The 19,501-nt window shown below is 34.4% G+C and overlaps 2 protein-coding genes across 2 annotated transcripts; both read left to right on the top strand.

The window, feature by feature from the left end:
- The first annotated feature begins 5,195 nt into the window (after window positions 1-5,195).
- On the top strand, window positions 5,196-7,417 carry LOC133702709 (uncharacterized). The gene is made up of 3 exons (XM_062127041.1): window positions 5,196-5,982; window positions 6,065-6,796; window positions 7,113-7,417. Exons 1-3 carry the CDS (start codon window positions 5,353-5,355, stop codon window positions 7,218-7,220), a joined length of 1,470 nt encoding a protein of 489 aa, XP_061983025.1. The 5' UTR covers window positions 5,196-5,352; the 3' UTR covers window positions 7,221-7,417.
- A 6,253-nt stretch (window positions 7,418-13,670) lies between these two features.
- LOC133700589 (uncharacterized) lies at window positions 13,671-15,945 on the top strand. The gene is made up of 3 exons (XM_062124161.1): window positions 13,671-14,524; window positions 14,607-15,350; window positions 15,656-15,945. Exons 1-3 carry the CDS (start codon window positions 13,895-13,897, stop codon window positions 15,761-15,763), a joined length of 1,482 nt encoding a protein of 493 aa, XP_061980145.1. The 5' UTR covers window positions 13,671-13,894; the 3' UTR covers window positions 15,764-15,945.
- The last annotated feature ends 3,556 nt before the right edge of the window (window positions 15,946-19,501 follow it).

The raw sequence follows: 19,501 nt of genomic DNA, 5'->3' as shown, positions 1-19,501 counted from the left end.
CAATAGGCAATGATCATAAACATCACCAGTCCGTGAAGAAATCCCCAAGAGTTCCAAACCAAGAAAACTGAGAACATCTTCGTTTGCATAATTGAACATAAAGGATGTTCCGGTCATCTTGAACGTCTTCCAATCAATGTGATAATCCACCTTTCATAGCTTTGTATTGACCCATGACATGCCTAGTATAAGTGGTTCCGGTAGTGTTATTGACTATCTAGTATAAGACATTTGTTCGATTCGGAAATATAATCCTGCCATTGCTTCAGAATTCCTGGATGAATGCAGTTGAAGAAGGGCTCGCTGTTGTTTTCTCTATTTGACTCATTCTGGCGTCAGAAGTTGCAGGAAAATGCAACTGAAAAAGGTCTACCATTTCAAACTAGGTCTGAAATATACAATAATACATTTTTCAGGGAATGATATTTCCATAATCGAAATTTGCGCAGAGTATGAACTAAGCCTCTTAGCCTCTTCAGGGCTCAAATCAAGGTATCCATTCCAAATCTCAGGCCAAAACAAAAGAATATTTTGACTTCATATTGGATGCTAGGGTGGTTGAACTCTCTCTCGTAGCTTTAAGTTATACAATCAAATAGTTGCACACTCTGGAACATACAAGGAACAAACCAGTTTGAGGAAGGATTGAAGCAGGTGCTAGATTGATACACAGTAGTAGTGTGTCAGCTTCTGGAATTTGTCTATTTTTGTGCTTCTTGTAATGAAATTGAACTGCACAGTGAAATAGTTTCTCTACAGCACCACCTATAATCAGCCATGCCATTCAAGCAACTGCAGGATGCAAAATGGTCGCTCCACCTTCTGATGTCCTGTTTATTAATTTCTTACATTGCAGGCTTCATATCTCTGAATTGGCGGTAAGTCACTAAGCAATGCTTCACTCATACAAACCTGAAACAAGAACTTTAGATCTTATAAGTTGACTTCTTCTTTCTAACTTTGGTTTTTGTTTTTTAGGTTTTTTAAAAAAAAACTATTTTTTTTAATTTCGGTCTCACATTACATGTCGTGTGTTAATCGAGATAACTCGGATTGACTTGAACTTTTTTTCTTTCTTTTATGTAGGGTTATCACAAGTTATAGGTTAGTCAAGTTAACCGGAGTAAACTTAAGTTGTTTTTTAATTTTTTTTTATTAATTTAGCTTAGGTCTTTTTTTTCGAGGCCTATTTTTATAGTTTTTTTTATCATGATCTCATATCGTGGATCGCAGGATAGTCGAGTTAACTTGGTTTTTCATGTTTATATTTTTTAAATTATTTTTTTTAATTTCATCAATTGACATTAGGTTATTGAACCTTGAGCTTTACAATTATTTTTGTATTTTTTTTTTGCTATCCCGAATCACAAGTTAGTCAAGTTAATTGGGTTGGCTTAACTTTTTTTTCAATGTTTTTTTATTGATTTAATTTCGGTCTTTTTAAAAGTTTTTTTTTATCCCAGACTTGTATTGAGGGTAACAAATTTGTCAAGTTAATCAGGGTTGACTCAGATTATTATCCATTGCCTAGACATCTTTTTTTATATTGGAAAAAAATTTACTCGGCTTGCGGGGTAGCATAGGCAGCCATCTAATATAAAACTAAAGGAAGAGAGGGTTTCACTATATTCCTCCTCATATAAGACTATTCACTTGAATATGATTTTTTTTTTACTTCCATAGTTTTTCCTTTTTAATCTATATATATATATATATTTTATTTTCAATTTTATCCTTCAATGTTAGTTTATTGGGGATTACGCTTCATAATTTTTTTAATTTACTTTTTATGAGGTTATCCTAAATTTATAACCTGGACTGCAAGTTTGATAAATTAAATCGTTTAACTCAATTTTTTTTTCCATTTTCCTATATGCCTTTTTTTTTTTCTCAAATTTATCTTTCAAAATTAGGTTAATTGGGTATTAGGATCTGTTATTTATTTTGGTCCACTTTCTATGAGGTTATCCATGTCTTATAACTTTGGTCACAGATTTGGCAGGTTAAACCTGGTTGACTTGAGTTATTTTTTTGTGTTAATTTTTTTAATCTATTTTTTTTAATTTCATCTTTTAATATTGGATTGGTTTAAAATTGAATTTCATAATTTATTTTTATTTACTTTCTATTATGTTATCTCAGTCTCATGACGTGGGTCATTGGTTTGTCGTGGGTCATGGGTTTGTCGTGGGTCATGGGTTTGTCAGGTTAACCAAGGTTGACTTAGGTTATTTTTTTAAGTTTCATCCTTTAACATTGAGTTTATTATAAATTAAACTTCATAATTTTTTTATTTACTTTTTATGGTGTTATCATGATCTCATGACTTGGTCTACGGGTTAATATGCTAACCTGAGATGACCCAAATCGATTCAATATATTGTTCGCTCAATGTTTATTAAAAACATATCACATGACTTAGTTTACGGGTTGATAGGTTAACCCGAGATGACCCGAATCGATTCAATATATTGTTCTCTTGATGTTTATTAAAAACATATTACCTTAAATGTTTATTTTGAATCAAACCATATTTTTATCGGTTTTTTGAATTGTATTTAGACTCGTCAAGACGATCACGTCACATCAGATCAATTCCCAAATAATTTAATTTTTTTTGCTACTAGAAAAATATTCACAACATCAAAATATTTTTTTGACATAAAAAAATTAATCTGACTCGCAATGTAGAACAAGTCAATTATCTAGTAATATTTAAAATACATCTTAAATTAATCTAATCTAAGAAAAAATATATTTTTTTAAATATACCAAACATATTTTAAATAATTTTATCTTCAACAAGTTAGATATAAAGTGTTGGAAAAAGATTTTTTAAAATAAAGACTAATGCAGCAAGCAAGCTTGGACATGAAAAAAAAAAGGCTCTTGGGCTTTGGTAGTACAAGCTTGTGTGTTTTATTTTATTTTTTATTTTTAAAGTTGACAAGGTTATCTTTCAATTTATTTTTAAAAGATGCAAACATGTTGTCTAGAAGATTAAATTATGGTAAACTTCTTTTTTTGATAAAAAATAAAACTTGATTTTCTATTCATTTTTATTTGAAAATATCTAAAAAAACACTCTTTAAATATCAAATAATTAATTCCTCAATTATAATATAATTTATAATTATAATGCATGTAACATAATTTAAATCAGCGCAATGATTTGATCCTCGAAAAGAAATTTACGCCAAAGGGAGCATAATTGAGCTAACAGAGCCCATGATTAAATTTGGTCACAGCTCATGTGAAAGTTTATATGCAATGACATGTTTGGCAATGGATAATGGGCTGGAATACGGAGAGTGATCCACATTTTACTTTCCTCCTTGTCATTGGACAACAAGTTCTCTCTCTCTACAGTTTATAATCTGTTGTGTCTATTGTTTATTGGTTTTTAAAATATATTTTATTTAAAAATATATTAAAATAATATTTTTTTTATTAACATATCAAAACAATTCAAAACAAGAAAAAAACAAAACAAAATTAAATTTTCTTAAAACTAATTTTGAAAGGCAAAACACTTTTTTTTTATTTTTTTTTAGTTTTTTATTGATTCTGTTTATTTTAGAGCCTGTTTTGATAACGATTGTTTTTATATAAGTTTTTATTTAGAAATACATTAAAATAATATTTATTTTTGATAGTAATATATTACAACAATCTAAACAAAAAATTAAAGCTAAGAAAACAAATTTAAATTTTTTGAAAAGCAATGGTAGTTATTCATTAATGAGTGTAATTCTAGATGAATTTTGTTGGGTGTAATCCATTGATTTGAGGTCAAAGTTGTTTGATTCACAATCTAACTAATGGATTTGGGTTTTCAGTTATTTTCTATTAGCTGCTGATCTTCTTGCAAAAAAACTACCCTTCATTTAAAAGATAGCATACTTTCTGCAGGTCCATGCAGAGCAGTGATACGACCTTGCTCGAAACACATGAATGATCCCAGTAAGAACACTGTACTGCCACCTAATTAATTGGTTAATATCATCTTAATTATAATTGTAAGCAGCAACATTGGCAAGCATTTTCTAAAGCTAGCTTCCAGGATTCAACTTCCTTGTGAAGTTTGAATTAATAGGGTAATGATCAATAGCATCATGAACCCTAATAACTCAACTTCAGGACAACCCCACTTGAAAGTGAAAGGTTCTGTAGCTCTTTTTGACCGTATTCCACTCATTAAATAAGAGAAGATAACCGAAGCTTACAACATAGCAGAACCCATCTCCCTGCACCAGAACCAAACATTTTAGGAGTTTTTGCACAAGTTCTTGATTCTTGAATAGTCTATTTGTTTATGAGTTTTTGCACCAAACATCATCGTCGGCTAATTCAACGGCTATCTGGTGGTGGCAGGCCTGTGCATTTGATTCTTCAAGGAGAGAGTGCTAGGGTTTTATGGATGGCTTGGGCTGGTGTGTTGGTGATGGAAAAGGGTTTTCTGCCTTTTTTTTATTTCTGGAGGAAAAGAGGAGTGAGCTGTAACAGTTATTAAATTTTCTAGAATTTTCTAGAATTCCGTAGCTGTTAAGGAAATATTTGCTGGTGTGAACAAGTCACAAGTCAGTGCCAATGTGGAAAGAAAAGCATGTCAAAAGTCATTTATCTGGAATTTCGTGCTTTGTTTGAGATTTTTATTTTTAACTGCGTTTTAAAAATTGTATTTATTTTAAAAATATATTAAATTTATTTTTTAATTTTTTAATAATTTTCATACGCTAGTATAAAAAATCTAAAAATATTAAAAATTATTTTAATATATATTTTTAAAAGCACCTTCATATAAAAAAAACAAAGTGTGTCAAAACATTCTTATTATAAAAAATAAAAAAAATATATCTAACTGTAATTATTAAAGCAAGATGCATTAAAATAAAAAGAATTATGTATTTAGCTATAATCATTAAAGCAAGATGCATTACTTAGTGATGAAGAGTATGATTTATCCTCTTCAGAATTAAGGTTGATATTTTTATTTTTAAAAACTTTATTTATTTTTATTTCAAATTAATTTTTTAATGTTTTCAAATAGTTTTAATATTATAATATCAAAAATAAATTTTAAAAAAATATTATTTTAATATAACAGTGAAAAAGTTTAGGCTTCCTAACCGCCCAAACAACCTCTATATACAATCTTATTGTGTGCGTGTGAAATACCACTAAATAAAAGACTACTGTGTGTTATTTACTCACCATTGACCGTTGTATCCCATAATCCATACCCAACAATTGGTACCAGAGCTGTTGCCCAAAATTTGTATCAACAGGCACCACCTCCAGACTGCAGATTGAGTTGTCTGGTTGGTGCTTGAACACCATTTCATTAAATCCATGGCAACCATTAGCTTGAAGGCATCTGTGGACAAGAAGAACAACAGAGTTGTATTTGTTGAATCTGACGAGCTCTTTGTTGACATCCTTTTCAGTTTTTTGACAATGCCCATGGGAACAATCATCCATCTCATCAGTAATCTTTCACCGACAAATGGGATTGTTTGCATCAACAACTTATATAAAAGTGTTGAAAATATAGATGTTAACTATTTCCGGACTGAAGCAGGCAAGAACATGTTGCTACATCCTCATAATGCCGCTGCAGCTTATTGTAAGAGCCTAAAACTGAAAATTGATGACTCTGATACTTTAAGTTTCTTTTGTTGCGAGAATTACACCTGTACTCATTCTCGCTACAAGTTGTGGAGTCATTACAAAAATCTTTATTGTGGTTGTGGACGCCCAATGAGCCGTATTTTGAATCCACCATGCCCGGCTCCATCCAATAGTGGACCTGAAGCAAGAAATCGAGGAGTGTTTGTCAAAGGACTGGCCCGATTTGTTGTAAGTGACTATTTTCAAGTGCAGCCAGCATCAACTTCAGCAAGCATTTCTCTTCTCACAAAGCTTGGAGTCATGGATGCAAGTAACATCGAGGAGAGGATTTTTGACATTGGAGTAACAGAGGTATGATCTAATAAATGAGCTGTTGCAGTATAGTCTAGCCTTGTGCTATGTACAGGTACCCATTTTAATGTCTTTTTTTTAGGTCTTGCAACTGCTGGAGTGCTCATTGGTATCAAGGACACCTCTGACCGAAGTTTTGCTTGCTCGTAAGGAAGTTCCCGAGTTAAGAAATGAAGATTCCCTTCAAAGAATCTCTCTTATGCGTGAAATACTAGAGCATCAATCAGAAAGAAATGGTGAGACGTCTGTTAGGCTTGTGGTTTGCAAATCCAAGAAAGTGGTATGTTACGCAGAAGCGTCAAAAGATTTTGTTGATTTACTTTTTAGTTTTCTCACCATTCCACTTGGGTATTTGATGAATGAAACGCTTGGTAGACAGTCAAAAGGATCCATCCACCACCTATATGACAGTGTCATTGATCTCGATGCTATGAAATACCTGAAGTCAAATGAAATTAAAGAGATTCTTCTAAATCCTAAGATTGCACCTGGTTCTGGCTATAAGAACCAGCCACTAGGTGTTAGGGAAGCTGTTGATAACCAGCAGTACTACTATGATCGGAGTGTAATAAGAACTGAAAGCAAATGTCCTGGCGGTTCTACACTCCCACTTTTAACTATGATGGATCCCAAAACACCTTACAAAGAGGGCACAGAAGGTGGTGGATTTTTGCTAGATCCTGCAATGTTCACGGTAAGTGACGATCTTGTTGTTACACCAATATCGCCTGTCTCAGAACTATCTTTACTGGAAAAATTGAAGATACCTTTCAATGACATCTATGTCTGCGAGGTTCAAGTTGGCAGAGAAGAGGTAACTCAAACTAACTAATTTCTGCACTCTCTTCATAGCCATGATATTTAATATTTAATTATAAAGCTCTTAAGAAAAATCATGCCTGTCAACTTCATGCTTATGTCTTAGTCATTTTTGTCTTCAGAACTAGGTTCATTATTTTTTATTCTATTTATTCAACCAAACAGATTTATAGGATAGAAGTTGCATAAAAAGTATTTTACCTGTTCTTCTAAGATCCTTTTTTGTTTATGGCATTTGTTAAAATTCGCATCATAACAGTCCCTTCAAACAGGAATATTGGTTTGATGGACATTTTCTTTTTCTGCTGCAGGCTTCCCGTCTCTTAGCAGCTTCTTTTGTATCTGAATCTGCTCTTACTGATACCTTCATACGTAAGATGCCAAAGGATGCCTTAATTTCCGATGTTCTGAAAGAATAATCTTGAGGACATTTGTGTGCTTAATTGATCAAGTTTATTTTCTGGTCATCTTGAACCTGGTTTTTTATTAATGTGATAGATAGTCTGTCATGTGTAGGAGAATTATTGATTCTGAAGACTTTCATGTAAGTCGAATTAAGGTGCTGCTTTTGCTTCATAATACCTTAACTATAGTTGTTTTCTCTTTTGACTCGTTACTTGGGCGTATAATTGCCTGGAAACACCATTTAGAAAGGGCTTCCAGTTTCAGAAAAGATTAATTTGACTCCAAATTGGTAGGCAGAGAGTATCTTGAACCACACCGAATAAAACTCTCACTTGGTGTTAAAGCATACACTAGAAATTATGCCTTCCCGAGGAAACACAGTTTTTTAAAAAGTTCTAAATATCTATTCAGCGTTCCTGCTATCTCCTTCTGCAATCTATGATGAAGTCACAAACAGTATTTTAAGTTGGTCTGGACTATTTTGTAAGCTTTTCGTAACGAATCATTAATTATTTGAATGGCAGCATCTTGAAACTTAATCATCAGGCTCCCTCGAAACAATCAGCTGTCCCATTGGGGTGACTTGCACCACCTCCTCGACTATAGATTCAAAATAACAAATGCCTTCAACCATAAAAAGCGGAAACATAACTATGCCTGTGGAAATCCACAACATCGATTCCTTGGTACTTCAGTGTATGTAAAACATATTTGGTGATATATGGACAGAAACTTTCAGATCAGATAATCTGAATCTCTTACTTGGAAATTGTTTAAAATTCCAATTAAATCGCAAGTCTACTCCAGATTGTCATTTCCTATTTTTAATAAATTTCTAGTTCATTTACTGAGCACAATTAGGTTTTTGATACGAAGGAATTTCAAAACTGGGAAATAATCTGTGTTTTTCTACTGTTTTTCAAAAACTTCGCAGCCAATACTGTCTAGTTATTGTCCTGAAACTTCTCTGTAGTGCTACAGCCAGAACACAAGATATATTATCTCTTCCCTTTCTAGTTATTGTTGTCAACAATACGAAGCTATAACCTAGGCCTCAGGGGCTAGAAACTTTACATTGCTGCCATACCATTCATTTACTTGCCACTACCTGAGACAGAGAATGAAGAGTGCATGGGATATCGAGTTGTCTGTGCTGTAAGTACATGGTTTTATGACACTCCGAATATAACTACGATATGGATTTCTCTGTTTCAGTGATTGATCTCCCCCAGAATATCATTGTGTTGCACGCTTCACATCTCTGGTAGCTTCCTTTATCGATCTGCGAATAAACCTTAGCCAATATTCCTTCATCAGCCAAAACTTGAGAATATTTTTTCAGTGGTGATGGTTTTGGTTTTTTGTTTCTTTTGTGTGTGCAAAATTTGGAAGCTATGAGCATAGGTACGTGATTAAGAATAGTATATTTAAGATATTGAATGAATAGCAATGGTAGATGAGTCTAGTAAACATATCATTATACAATATATTTCTATTGGCTCAATTTACACATTCTCATTGCATATACATGCACCCAAGGGCTAGTGGAAAGTCCAGGGAAATGAGTCTGCCTTTTCATGTCTCGAGTAAATAATGTCTCTGGTCCTAGTCTATAAAGAAGGCTGTTCACCATGGATCTTTCTCCAAGGCTGTTTCTGCTTTCAGGTTTCGAATTTTGGTACGATGCATGACAATTAAAGTAAGAAGCAATTAGATAAAGGATTTCTGTCTTTAAATTCTTGTTCCATTTATTCTTGAGGATTGTAAATATTGGGGAAATGGAAAGTACTATTAAACATTAGTTCGCAATTATGACTGATATTATGATTCCCAATTCATAGCATGACCCTAGCTGTTGGAACAATCTATAGGTGTTTTTGTTGCAGGCTTCACGTCTCTTGGCAGCTTCTTTGAAATTTGCGCAGAGTATGAACTAAGCCTCTTCAGGGCCCAAATCAAGGTATCCATTCCGAATCTCAGGCCAAAACAAAAGGAATATTTTGACTTCATATTGAATGCTAGCTGGGGTGGCTGAATTCTCGTAACTATAAGTTATACAATCAAATAGTTGCACACTTTGGAACACACAAGGAACAAACGAGTTTGAGGAAGGATCGAAGCAGGTGCTAGATTGATACACAGTAGGAGTGTATGAGCTTCTGGAATTTGTCAAGTTACTAACACTATTAAGTTGGTCTCGTCTAGTTTTGTGCTTCTTGTAATGAAATTGAACTACACGGTGAAATGGTTTCTCTGCAGCACCACCTGTAATCATCATGTTCACCTGTAATCATCCATGCCATTCAAGCAACTACAGGATGCAAAATGGTCGCTCCACCTTTTAATGTCCTGTATATTAATTTCTTGCGTTGAGGGCTTCATATCTTTGAATTGGCGGTGAGTCACTAAGCAATGCTTCACTCGTACAAACCTGAAACAAGAACTTAAGATGTTATAAGTTAACTTTTTTTTTTTTTAACTCAGAGTTTTTTTTATGATTTAACTTTGGTTTTTTTTTTCTATATTTTTTTAAAAATCAATTGTTTTATTTCGGTATCATATTACGTGTCACGGGTTAGTCGAAATAACCCGGATTGACTTCAGCTTTTTTCTCAACGTATCCTTTCTCAAAGTTGATAATGTTTTTTTCATTTTTATCTTTTGGGATTTGGTTATTGGGCTCTTCTTGGTTTTTTTTGTTTTTTTCTTATGTGAGATTATTATAAGTTGCGGGTTAGTCAAGTTAACCTGGGTAAACTAGAGTTTTCTTTTGTTTTTTTATTGATTTATCTTAGGTCTTTTTTTTTCTAGGCCTTTTTTAAAAAAAAATAGTTTTTTTCATATTGTGGATCGCGTGGTAGTCGAGTTAACTTGGTTTTTTTATGTTTATATTTTTTATATTGTTTTTTTTTAATTTCATCATTTAACATTAGATTATTAGGTCTTGGGCTTTATGATTTTTTTCGCTATTCTTTTTGTTGGGTTATCCCGAATCATGTTAATCAAGTTAATCGGGTTAACTCGACTTTTTTTTTCAGTGTTTTTTATTGATTTAACTTTTTTTTAATCAGGTATTTTTTTTATCTCGGACTTGCATAGAGGGTGACAGATTTGTCAAGTTAACCAGGGTTGACTCAGGTTATTATCCATCGCCTAGACATTTTTTTTTATATTAGAAAAAATTAACTCGGCCTGTAGGGTAGCGTAGGCCACCCATCTAGTATAAAACTAAAGGAAGAGAGGGTTTCACTGTATTTCTCCTCGCATAAGACTATTCACTTGAATAGTATTGGCAGATTTGTCAAGTTAACCAGAGTTGACTCGGGTTATTATCCATCGCCTAAACATCTTTTTTTTATATTGGAAAAAATTAACTCGGCATGTAGGGTAACGTAAGCCACCCATCTAGTATAAAACTAAAAGAAGAGAGGGTTTCATTGTATTCCTCCTCGCATAAGACTATTCACTTGAATAGTGTTTTTCTTGCTTCCATAGTTTTTCCTTTTGATCTATATTTTTTTTTTTCATTTTCAATTTCATCATTTAATGTTAGGTTTATTGTGGATTATGCTTTATAATTTTTTTTAATTTACTTTCTATGAGATTGTTATAAATTTATGACTCGGGCTGCAAGTTTGATAAATTAACTCGTTTGACTCAAATTTTTTCCCATTTTCCTATGACTTTTTTTTATCTCAAATTTATCTTTCAAAATTAGGTTGATTGGGAATTAGTATTCGTTATTTATTTTGGTTCACTTTTTATGAGGTTATCCCCATTTTATGACTTGGGTCACGGGTTTGGCAAGTTAACCCTGGTTGACCTGAGTAATTTTTTTGTGCTTTTTTTTTAATCGATTTTTTTTCCAATTTCATCTTTTAATATTGAGTTGATTTAAAATTGAACTCCATAATTTATTTTGATTTGCTTTCTATTATGTTATCCCGGTTTCTTGACGTGGGTCATGGGTTTGTCAAGTTAAACAAAGTTGACCTAGATCATTTTTTTTTATTTTTTAATTGATTTTTTAAAAAGTTTTATCATTTAACATTCAGTTTATTGAAAATTAAACTTTCTAATTTGTTTTAATTTACTGTTCATGGTGTTATCATGATCTCATGATTTGATATACAGGTTGCTAGGTTAACCCAAGATGACCCGAATCGATTTAATATATTGTTCTCTTAATGTTTATTAAAAACATATCACCTTAAATATTTATTTTGAATTAAACTATATTTTTATCGGTTTTCTGAATTGTATTTAGACTCGTCAAGACGACCAAGTCACATCAGATCAATTCCCAAACAATTTAATTTTTTTTTTTGCTACTAGAAAAATATTCACAACACCAAGATATTTTTTTGACATTAAAAAAAAATTATTCTAACTCACCACGGGTCAATTATCTAGTAATATTTAAAATACATCCTTAATTAATCTAATCTAAGAAAAAAATATATTTTTAATATATCAAATATATTTTAAGTAATTTTATCTACAACAAGTTAGATATAAGGTGTTGGAAAAAGGTTTTTTTTTTTTTTTAAAAAAAGGCTAATGGAGTGAGCAAGCATGGAAGATTGAGCGTGTCAATGCCATGAAAAAAAAGACCCATGGGCTTTGTCAATACAAGCTTGTTAGTTTGTTTTATTTTTTATTTTTTGGAGAGTTGACTAAGTAAAATTCATGTTATTTTTAAAGGATGCAATCATGTTGTCTAAAGGTCCAAATTCATGTTATGCAAGGTCATTTAAAAAAACATGGGAGATTTTTTTTTTGATAAAAAAACTTAATTTTTCATTCATTTTTATTTGAAAATACCTAAAAAAAACATTCTTTAAACCTCAAATAATTAATTCCTCAATTCAAAAATTCTCAAATTAATTTAAGAACATAAAATTAAATGGAACATAAAAAACCTCACTCAACTCTGATTTATTTTTCCAACAAAATTGGACCACCAAACATCCTTTTCTCTGTTGTTGTTTTATGGCTATCCTCTCTCTTCTCTCTCAAGCTAATAGACCAAAATACGAAGAAAATGAAGCACTGGACTAAAGTGTAAAAACTTAGAAAATAGGGATCAAGATGAAAAATTTTAATTCTTAGAGTCTTAATTATGTTTAATGAAAAAAAATTTAATTTGATTTTGTCAGATATCAATTTAAAACCCAAACTTTTTTAAAAATATTTCAAAAAACCCTTGCAGAATTAACTGAGATGAATAATATAGCTCAATCTAAAATTAGTTAAACATGGAAAGATCAAGTTGAGAAAAAAAAACAAATTAATTGGCAAAATAAAACAGAGCAAATACTATGCGATTCCATATTCCGTCTCACATTTTACCCACAATGAAAGGTTGATATCTTTTATTTTTTTAATTTAATTAAAATTTATAATATAATATAATATAATTTATAATTATAATGCATGTTGATCTTCTTGCAAAGAACTACCCTTCATTTAAACGATAGCATACTTTCAGCAGGTCCATGCAGAGCAGTGATACAACCTTGCTCGAAACGCATGAATGATCCCAGTAAGAACAGTACTGCTCACCTAATAATTAATTGGTTAATATCATCTTAATTATTATTGTAAGCAGCAACATTGGCAAGCATTTTCTCTAAAGCTAGCTTCCAGGATTCAACTTCCTTGTGAATCCTGCCTTCTTTTTTTCTGCCTTTTCTTTTCCTGGAGGAAAGAAGAGTGAGGTCTGAGAAGCTTTGTCGTCCGTCAATGTTTGTCTCATTGCTTTCGGGAAAGAGAAGCTTTGTGTCACCTTTTACTGTTCTGTTATTTGAAAACATTTGAAAAAAGAAAGAGGTTTGGACTCTGTGAATCCACAACGCAAATGTATCTGAACGAACGGACGAACAGTGAATTCAGCACTGTTGAAGATCAGTCAAGAATTTTCTAGAATTCCTTAGCTGTTAAGGAAACATTTGCTGGTGTGAACAAGCCACAAGTCAGCGCCGATGTGGAAAGAAAAGCATGTCAAAAGTCATTTATCTGGAATTTCGTGCTTTGTTTGAGATTTTTATTTTTAACTGCGTTTTAAAAATTGTATTTATTTTAAAAATATATTGAGTTTATTTTTTAATGTTTTTAATAATTTTCATACGCTAGTATAAAAAATTAAAAATTATTTTAATATATACTTTTAAAAGCACTGTTATATAAAAAAACAAAATATATCAAAACACTCTCATCATAAAAAATAAAAAGAATATATCTAGCTGTAATCATTAAAGCAAGATGCATTACTTATTAACGAAGAGTATGATTTATCCTGTTCAGAATTAAGGTTGATGTTTTTATTTTAAATTAATTTTTTTAATGTTTTCAAATAGTTTTAATATTATAATATCAAAAATAAATTTTTTAAAAATATTATTTTAATATAACAGTGAAAAAGTTTAGGCTTCATAACCGACCAAGCAACCTCTATGTACAAATCTTATTGTGTGAGTGTGAGATACCATTAACTATGGTGTGATTTTCATGTATCACCACTAAATAAAAGACTAGTGTGTTTTACTCACCATTGTATCCCAGAATCAATACCCAACAATTGATACCAGAGCTGTTGCCCAAAATTTGTACCAACAGTCACCACCTCCTGACTCCAGATTGAGGTGTCTGGTTGGCTTGCTTGAACAGTACCATTTCATCTCATTCCATGGCAACCATTAGCTTGAAGGCATCCGTGGACAAGAAGAGCAACAGAGTTTTATTTGTTGAATCTGACGAGTTCTTTGTTGACATCCTTTTCAGTTTCTTGACAATGCCCATGGGAACAATCATCCATCTCATCAGTAATCTTTCACCGACAAATGGGTTTGTTTGCATGAACAACTTATATAAAAGTGTTGAAAATATAGATGCGATTTATTTCCGGACTGAAGCATGCAAGCAAATGTTGCTACATCCTCATAATGCCGCTGCAGCTTATTGTAAGAGCCTAAAACTGAAAATTGATGACATTGATACTTCAAGTTTCTTTTGTTGCGAGAGTTCCAATTGTACTGATTCTCGCTACAAGTTGTGGAGTCATTACAAAAATCTTTATTGTGGTTGTGGACGTCCCATGAGCCGTAATTTGAATCTATCATGCCGGGCTCCATCCAATAGTGGATCTGACGCAAGAAATCGAGGGGTGTTTGTTGAAGGACTGACCCGATTTGTTGTAAGTGACTATTTTCAAGTGATGCCAGCATCAATTTCAGCAAGCATTGCTCTTCTTACAAAGCTTGGAGTCATGGATATAAGTAACATCGAGGAGAGGATTTTTGACATTGGAGTAACAGAGGTATGATCTAATAAATGAGCTGTTGCAGTATTGTCTAGCCTTGTGCTATGTACAGGTACCCATTTTAATGTCTTTGTTTTAGGTTTTGGAGTTGCTGGAGCGCTCATTGGTATCAAGGACACCTCTGACCGAAGTTTTGCTTGCTCGTAAGGAAGTTCCCGAGTTAAGAAATGAAGATTCCCTTCAAAGAATCTCTCTTATCCATGAAATACTAGATCATCAATCAGAAAGAACTGGTGAGACGTCTGTTAGGCTTGTGGTTTGCAAATCCAAGAAAGTGGTATGTTACGCAGAAGCGTCAAAAGATTTTGTTGATTTACTTTTTAGTTTTCTCACCATTCCACTTGGGTATTTGATGAATGAAAAGCATGGTGGAAAATCAGAAGGATGCATCCACCACCTATATGACAGTGTCATTAATCTCGATGCTATGAAATACCTGAAGTCAAATGACATTAAAGAGATTCTTCTAAATCCTAAGATTGCACCTGGTTCTGGCTATAAGAACCAGCCACTAGGTGTTAAGGAAGCTGTTGATAACCAGCAGTACTACTATGATCCGCGTAATTCCACAGATGCAATAAGAACTACAAGCTTCTGTCCTCGCGGTTTTTTACTCACACTTTTAACTATGATGGATCCCAAATCACCCTACAAAGAGGGTACAGAAGGTGATGGATTTTTGCTAGATCCTGCAATGTTCACAGTAAGTGACGATCTTGTCGTTACACCAATATCGCCTGTCTCAGAACTATCGTTACTGGAAAAATTGAAGATACCTTTTAATGACATCTATGTGTGCGAGGTTCAAGTTGGCAGAGAAGAGGTAAGTCAAACTAACTAATTTCTGCACTCTCTTGTTAGCCATGATATTTAATTAATTATAAAGCTCTTAAGAAAAATCAGGCCTGTCAACTTCATGCTTATGTCTTGGTTAATTTTGTCTTCAGAACTTTAAGTTTATTTATTTTTATTCTATTTATTCAACCAAACAGATTTATAGGATAAAAGTAACTATTTTACCTGCTCTTCTAAGATCCTTTTTTGTTAATGGCATTTGTTAAAATTCGCATCATAACAGTCTTCAAACAGGAATATGTGTTTGATGGGCATTTTCTTTTTCTGCTGCAGGCTTCCCGTCTCCTAGCAGCTTCTTTTGTATCTGAATCTGCTCTTACTGATACCTTCATACGTAAGATGCCAAAGGATGCCTTAATTTCCGATGTTCTGAAAGAATAATCTTGACGACATCTGTGTGCTTAATTGATCAAGTATATTTTCTGGTCATCTTGAACCTGGTTTTTTATTAATGTGATAGATAGTCTGTCATGTTTACGAGTATTATTGATTCTCAAGTCTTTCATGTAAGTCGAATTAAGGTGCTGCTTTTGCTTCATAATACCTAAACTATAGTTGTTTTCTCTTTTGACTCGGTACTTGGGCGTATAATTGCCTGGAAACACAATTTAGAAAGGGCTTACAGTTTCAGACAAGATTAATTTGACTCCAAATTGGTAGGCAGAGAGTTTCTTGAACCACACCGAATAAAGCTCTCACTTGGTGGCAAAGCATACACTAGAAATTATCCCTTCCCGAGGAAACACAGTTTTTCCTGCTATCTCCTTCTGCAATCTATGATGAAGTCACAAACAGTATTTTAAGTTGGCATGGACTATTTTGTAAGCTTTTCATAACGAATCATTAATTAACTGAATGACAGCATCATGAAATGTAATCATCAGGCTCCCTCGTAACAATCAGCTGTCCCATTGGGGTGACTTGCACCACCTCCTCGACTATAGATTCGAAATGGGAGTTGTTTTAACATTCAATTCCCTGCAAATTTCCCTTTAGGAACGTCTCGTGCATGGCAGCTTCTTTTATCTCTGAATTGGAGGTCAGTAAATAACAAATGCCTTCAACCATAAGAACTGGAAACATAACTTTGCTCGTTTAACTCCCGTCTCGCTTTCCTTCCGGATATCTGACGGTCTATTTCGCCGATAAGACAGATCCTGTGGAAATCCACAATATCGATGCCTTGGTTCTTCAGTTTATGTAAAACATATTTGGTGATAAATGGAAACATAAGGTTTTTGATACGACGGAATTTTAAAACTGTGAAATAATACTTCTCTGTAGTACTATAGCCAGAACACAAGATATATCATCTCTTCCCTTTCTAGCTATTGTTGTCAACAATACGAAGCCATAACCCAAGCCTCAGGGGCTAGAAACTTTACATTGCTGCCATACCATTCATTTACTTGTACCACTACCTGAGACAGAGAATGCAGAATGCATGGGATATCGAGTTGTCTATGCTATAATTACATGGTTTTATGACAATCCGAATATAACTACGATATGGATTTCTCTGTTTCAGTTCTCCCCAGAATATCATTGTGTTGCACGCTTCACATCTTTGGTAGCTTCCTTTATCTATCTGCGAAAAACCCTTGGCCAATATTCCTTCATCAGCAAAAACTTGAGAATAGTTTGTTGGGGATTCCGGTACCGCCATGCGCGGACCGATGGTGTACTAATATTTGCTGATCGGAGGGTAAGAACACTGACACAATATTTAACGTGATTCGGCAAAACCGCCTACATCCACGGAAAAGGTCCATTTTATTAGAGATTAGAGAAAGAATACAATAAATACATGGAGGCGGAGGATCACATCCACTCAAACTCAACTCCTAGCTCCCACACTCTGCTGCATATAGCAGCAGGGCTGCTGCCCATGGCAGCAGCTCCTCTTTCTCTCTTCTTCTAGTCACTTCACTCTCACAATTTTGCTCTCAAATAATTGCCTCTTTTATAGGCAAACATGGCAACCTTCTCCACCACTCTTGTCAAATTTGGTGGGACAAGCAAACCTTAAAGTATGCCACCATTTGTGGCATTAATGGAGCAACCATTTGCTTAGTGGTGGGGTATTGCCACTAAATGGCAATATCTTAACAATCACCCCCTTTGTCATTTGTGTGGGCAATTGTCCTCTTACTTTTTCAGCACAAGCTTGCATTCTGTATCTTTTCCAAGCTTACCATTCTGAGAGCGTCTTCAACACAACATTCCCCTTCGAGCGTATCAATCTTGCTCGGTCCGGAATGATTTTTCAAGCCTTACACCAAGGCTTACAACACCCCCTCAACGAATATTCCCAAGTGCGACAATCATTGAGTATTTCAATGTGATCACAAGCTCACCACTCTTCCAAAAGTCTACTCATCTAGGAGTTGCGTCTGCCCTCTGTTCCACCTTAGGAACCACGCCTTACTTCTCCGTGAGTCTCTCGCTCTTAGTCGTAAGAGTCCAAGTAGCTCTCCACCTTTAACCATGGGGGCAGCCCATTAAAGGTTGATCCATATCTGTCTTCATACTCTGAGTATTACAATGCCATTACCGAGCTCACCACCTTAACAAGAGTCAACTCGTTCTCGGAACCTGCGTACGCCCTTCTGCTTCTTCATAGCAGCCGCGTCTTAGTGCTCCACAAGTCATCCACTTATTGTCTAAGGCAAATGTCTTCTAGCTCATTGATCTTTAGCATGGGGGCAATATCCATGAAAGTCAATCTTACATTTGTCTCCATACTCATCATAGCCACTTCATTGGCTATACACCTATCCACTCATATCCAGCCTTCACATTGGCTCTGGGCGTTCTGAATTGGCCTTACATCGTGGCCCACACACCTTCTCCTTAGGTGTCTCCGCTCGTCGTCATGCGGTGGTTTGAACTGGGGCTCATATCAAGGCCCTCACACCTTCTCTAAGGTGTCTTCGCCTGTTGTCATGGGACGATCGCATCCTCCTTCAGCTGAGATGCTTCAAAGTGGCTCCAAAAATTCTCTACCATCATATGCACTATGGGAGAGATTACTGCCACTGACTACATAGAAAGAGAAAGTTGTGGTATACTCCTCGCAATCCTCCACCTCGATTTCTATGTTTGGAGCTTCTACACCTTTCTGCTTGACAGCTCCACCTACACCAGCTCTCTTTGGTGTCTTCGCCTTTCATCATAGGCGGTTGCCTTTTACGTTTGCACCCCCTCAATTAGGTGCCTCTACAACAACTCTCTTTCCATCCTTGCATGCATTGGAAAGGTCTTCGCATGTTGTCTTCATCAAGAGCACAAGAGACTTCATGTTGTACAAACTTTAACAGTCTCTGCTCTGAGCTTCATCTGGGAAGACTTCTTCTCCTTGCACCTATTGTCTCATTATAGTACCTCGTTGGATCCTATGGGTACTCCTACACAATCTCCGTGTGCCCTCGTGCAATTTTTGTTCTCCAGATTTCTCCTTATTCCTTGCTTATGTTTGACAGTAGCTCATCCTATCACAACACCTGTCCAAGTCAAAATAGGGTGCCAATCTTTATCCCCTTGCTGTATTTCTCTTCCATTATCAGGGTCTTCATTAATTCTCCCCTCGAGAAATCACAGTCACCGAATCTAACTTCTTTGGAGAAATCACCACTCCATCAGATCGTTGAACATACAGAACCTAACTATTCCTTTGTGTCATCGAATTGCTAGTTTTCAACCGTTTCATTACAAACTACTATATATACGAAAATAGTACCGTATGGATAATCCTTCCACTAAGCAAGTTCCTAGAAAAGATTGGAGGGGTCACACTGGTCCCGCTTAAAACCCAATCTCCTAGACAGAACTTCTTAGGCCATATCTATCCATCGTACTCTCTTTCCGCATATACAACCATTTGCTAGCTTTGTTACGGCTTTCCTTTACAAGTGATCTGGAATATACTGGTTTAATATATGATTTCTCAACATCTAGCGAGACTACCAATTCTTAAATTCGTCAAGATTGGTCTTAATCAATTTTCACTGTCCACCTCAAATTGTCCACATAACCGGGTGTCTAGAGTGTCCCAATTTTGCCTTCCCTCAAGGCAATTAAAATTCTCCCCACTTAGCAGTTCAGCAAATGTAATTGGGT

The sequence above is a fragment of the Populus nigra genome, chromosome 1 (assembly GCF_951802175.1).
Source record: "Populus nigra chromosome 1, ddPopNigr1.1, whole genome shotgun sequence".
Classification (NCBI taxonomy): Eukaryota; Viridiplantae; Streptophyta; class Magnoliopsida; order Malpighiales; family Salicaceae; genus Populus; species Populus nigra.
This window is presented reverse-complemented; position numbering and strand designations above follow the sequence as displayed.

Coding starts and splice junctions, on each gene's coding strand:
- LOC133702709 (XM_062127041.1), top strand. CDS start 5,353: ATGGCAACCATTAGCTTGAAGGCATCTGTGGACAAGAAGAACAACAGA. Junction 5,983..6,064: donor TTGACATTGGAGTAACAGAG/GTATGATCTAAT, acceptor TCTTTTTTTTAG/GTCTTGCAACTGCTGGAGTG. Junction 6,797..7,112: donor TTCAAGTTGGCAGAGAAGAG/GTAACTCAAACT, acceptor TTTCTGCTGCAG/GCTTCCCGTCTCTTAGCAGC.
- LOC133700589 (XM_062124161.1), top strand. CDS start 13,895: ATGGCAACCATTAGCTTGAAGGCATCCGTGGACAAGAAGAGCAACAGA. Junction 14,525..14,606: donor TTGACATTGGAGTAACAGAG/GTATGATCTAAT, acceptor TCTTTGTTTTAG/GTTTTGGAGTTGCTGGAGCG. Junction 15,351..15,655: donor TTCAAGTTGGCAGAGAAGAG/GTAAGTCAAACT, acceptor TTTCTGCTGCAG/GCTTCCCGTCTCCTAGCAGC.